General features: G+C 57.3%; 1 protein-coding gene across 1 annotated transcript in view; it reads right to left on the reverse strand.

The window, feature by feature from the left end:
* Window positions 1-2,989, reverse strand: part of LOC104277028 (DNA polymerase epsilon catalytic subunit A-like) — a gene marked incomplete at its 5' end in the record, with an annotated part of 5,617 nt that extends 2,628 nt beyond the window's left edge. Inside the window, 5 exons of the mRNA XM_009873543.1 lie at window positions 362-487; window positions 750-923; window positions 1,747-1,951; window positions 2,580-2,800; window positions 2,937-2,989. Coding sequence (XP_009871845.1) covers window positions 362-487; window positions 750-923; window positions 1,747-1,951; window positions 2,580-2,800; window positions 2,937-2,989 — 779 coding nt within the window. The remainder of the gene's footprint in view (window positions 1-361; window positions 488-749; window positions 924-1,746; window positions 1,952-2,579; window positions 2,801-2,936) is intronic.
* Between the last annotated feature and the right edge of the window lie 4 nt (window positions 2,990-2,993).

Genomic DNA, 2,993 nt, shown 5'->3' on the forward strand with positions numbered 1-2,993 from the left:
GGGTTCGAGGTGCTTGTACCAGGCTGAGATGCTGAGGGCCAGCTGGGGGAGGAGCAGCTGGGCACCTCAAGTCCTCCTGAAGGCAGAGACCTTCAGGAGGGATTGAAACCTATGAGTGTTCTTGGAATATTACCTATAGAGAACAGCTAAGGGGCAGATCCCTACTCTATGCGTGACACCAGGAGAACTGGGAAGCCTTGTCCCTTAAGTAGCTTTGCCACAAAAAAAAAAAAAAGTAATTCAGTGCTGAGGCCCGTCTAAAGGCAAGAAGTCAGCATCGTTTCTCCTGGCCCTGGGCCTGGCCTCAGCTCCATCATCCTGACGCCTCATCTCCGAGCTCGGCTCGGCAAACGCTCCCCACCTGCTGATGATGTACTCCATGTAGCTGAGGGCGTCCTCGATGCGCCGCTTCTTCGTGCACAGGATGATCCGGTTGAAGTTGGCGTAAACCACCGAGGAGCCCAGACGCTTGAACTCGGCCACCAGCCTGCAGGCAGGGCACAGGAGAGGAGTCAGCAAAGCCCAAGGAGCAGACGCAACCCAGGGAGGACGCATTGATCCAGCACGGTCAGGAGTCAAGCACAGCGGCGACGCCACGCAAGGGAGCTACTGCTAAGGTGTGGGAGGTCCAGCCCACGGCCCACCTCTGGAGGCCGCAGCAGAGGAGCGGCTGTGGGTGCCAGCAGTGTGCTGGTCACCACTGCCACGCCTGTCCTGTCCCAGCCTGGCACCCGCCAGCTCTCACTTACTGCAGGAAAAGCTTCTTCATCATGTTGTGGAGCGTGCGGTGCAGTGCCGGGTCGTAGAGCAGGGAGGAGGGAGAGCGGAGCCAGCGGTAAAAGTGAATGACCTGGTTGTCTGCGTAGATGTTGTGGTACTGCGTGATCTCCTTCACCCAGCTCACCACCATGCTCTTCAGGATCCTGCCAGGGAGCAGAGACCAGCATCAACCCACCAGCCAGGGGCAGCTGAGGGACCTGCGGCTTTCTGCTCTGAAGGAGACTGAGGGGGCATCTTGTCAGTGCTTACAAATACTTAAAGGATGGGTGTCAGGAGGGTGGGACCAGTATTTTTTCAGTGGTGCTCAGTGACAGGACAAAAGGTGACGGGCACAAACCAACCTGAACAAAGGAAGTTCCGTCTAAACATGAGGAGGAACTTCCTTAACTTTGAGGGTGGCAGAGCCTTGGGACAGGCTGCCCAGAGAGGTGGTGGAGTCTCTACAGAGACATTCAAAATCCTCCTGAACTCAATTTTCGCAACCTGCTCTGGCAGGGAGTTGGACTAGATGATCTCCAGAGGTCCCTTCCAACCCCTAGCACTCTGCCATTCTGTGACCCCTTCCAGACAGGGAGATGTTTCTGGATATGCCAGAGGATGCAGAGTGGGAACTCTGCCAGAGCAGAGACACGTGAGCCCTCAGCACGAGCCACAGGGTAATCATGTGCCTCTGTAACCCGGTGGAGCACAAAGACAGGAGAAACAGGAAAGGGCAGAGTCTCCACCAACATCCCCATACATGTGCTGGCTGAGCCACCAGGTAGTTCTGCACCCAGGATCTTCAAAAATCTGTTGGAGAAGATGCCTGCCCTTCCCCCATGACCCAAATTTGTCTTTGGAGTGCCCCACAAGCCCCACTGCTTGCACAAGTCTGGGAAAGGCTAAAGGCAGAAGCAGGACCCCTGAGGGGACCCGCTAGGGTGGAGACCAGATGGTTCAACCTCCTGCCGGTTCCTAGAGCTGTACCTGAAAGTGTTGGAGCAGAGGGCAGTTTCGTCATAGCTGGCCGGGATGCTGGCAGCTTGGTTCCCTGTCACCATGTCTTCAAGGGACGCCTGCTGAATCACGTCAAAGCTGATGCTCATGCTGGAGCCTCCTTCCATGTCGTTTACATGGTGGGACTGCAACACCGTGTTTACGGCCAGGCTCTGGATGTCCAGCTCCAGACACACTGCGAGCAAACACAGCCTCTCAGCAGGCAGGCAGGGCAAGGGCCTGGCAAGGACACCCTCCCTGCCCCTCTGCCAGAAGTGCTTTTCACACTTATCAGGGTGATCCAGAGGCGTTGCTGTACCGAGTGGGGAAATGCTTTCACAGGTGTGACTGTCTTGGCTGGCACTTGCCTTCCAACAGGATCTGGACCCACTAACCCTCTGGGGAGCACCTTTGTTTCTGGAAGCTGGGGCAGAGGAGCTCAGAAGAAACAACTACCACTCAAGCTGCTTCTGCCTCTGAAAAAGACCTGTCCTAGGGTCACCAGGGATGACCACCTGAGCTAGTCTGTCCTTGGGCTGACCACATGGCAGGTGGGCTTCTGACTGCTGCTGTCGGTGGCCACAAACTGGGAAAGAATTCGCACTGGGATGCCTGCAAGCTTTGCAGGTGAGACCTCCCCACCCCAGGACATGCCCCTTGCACGCACCTTGCCCCGATTGCTGCTGAAACACCAAAGCTGCTGGTGACTGCTGTCGACACAGAGATTCTTTGGAGACTGTGTCTGTCCCTCTGCAGGGCTTGCAGAGTGGGACCCAGCTCTGCCCCCACCCAGCAGTGCAGCAACCACCCTACCCTCAACTGACCTGTGGAGTAGCAGCCAGGGTTGTTTATCTCCACAGAGGCTCTTTCATCAAACTCCATGACCAGGCGGTTGTCATCAGCCTCCTTACCCCCCAGGTCTGGGCGGGCCGTGGGCGAGAGCCACAGCAAGTGGTTGTGACGACGGAGGTGGCGCGAGAAGAACAGGTCAGAGCCGAAGGTGGAGATGTCATCGGGGAGGTTCCCAATGGGAATGTGGTAGTACCTGGGACATGGAGAGGTGAACGGTCATCGGGGAAGACAGGGAGGGAACCATGCCTGTCCCCTCGAGGGACGAGTCAGCCTCCTGTGGCCCCGTCAAGGGCACGGCAGCCCCAGGAAAATGCGGCCACCCCGGGCACCTGCTCATCTCGAAAGCCTGGGAGAGGCAGGTGTCCAGGTTGAGGTAGTGGCGGATC

This window comes from Apaloderma vittatum, unplaced genomic scaffold (genome assembly GCF_000703405.1).
Source record: "Apaloderma vittatum isolate BGI_N311 unplaced genomic scaffold, ASM70340v1 scaffold24557, whole genome shotgun sequence".
NCBI classification, from domain to species: domain Eukaryota; kingdom Metazoa; phylum Chordata; class Aves; order Trogoniformes; family Trogonidae; genus Apaloderma; species Apaloderma vittatum.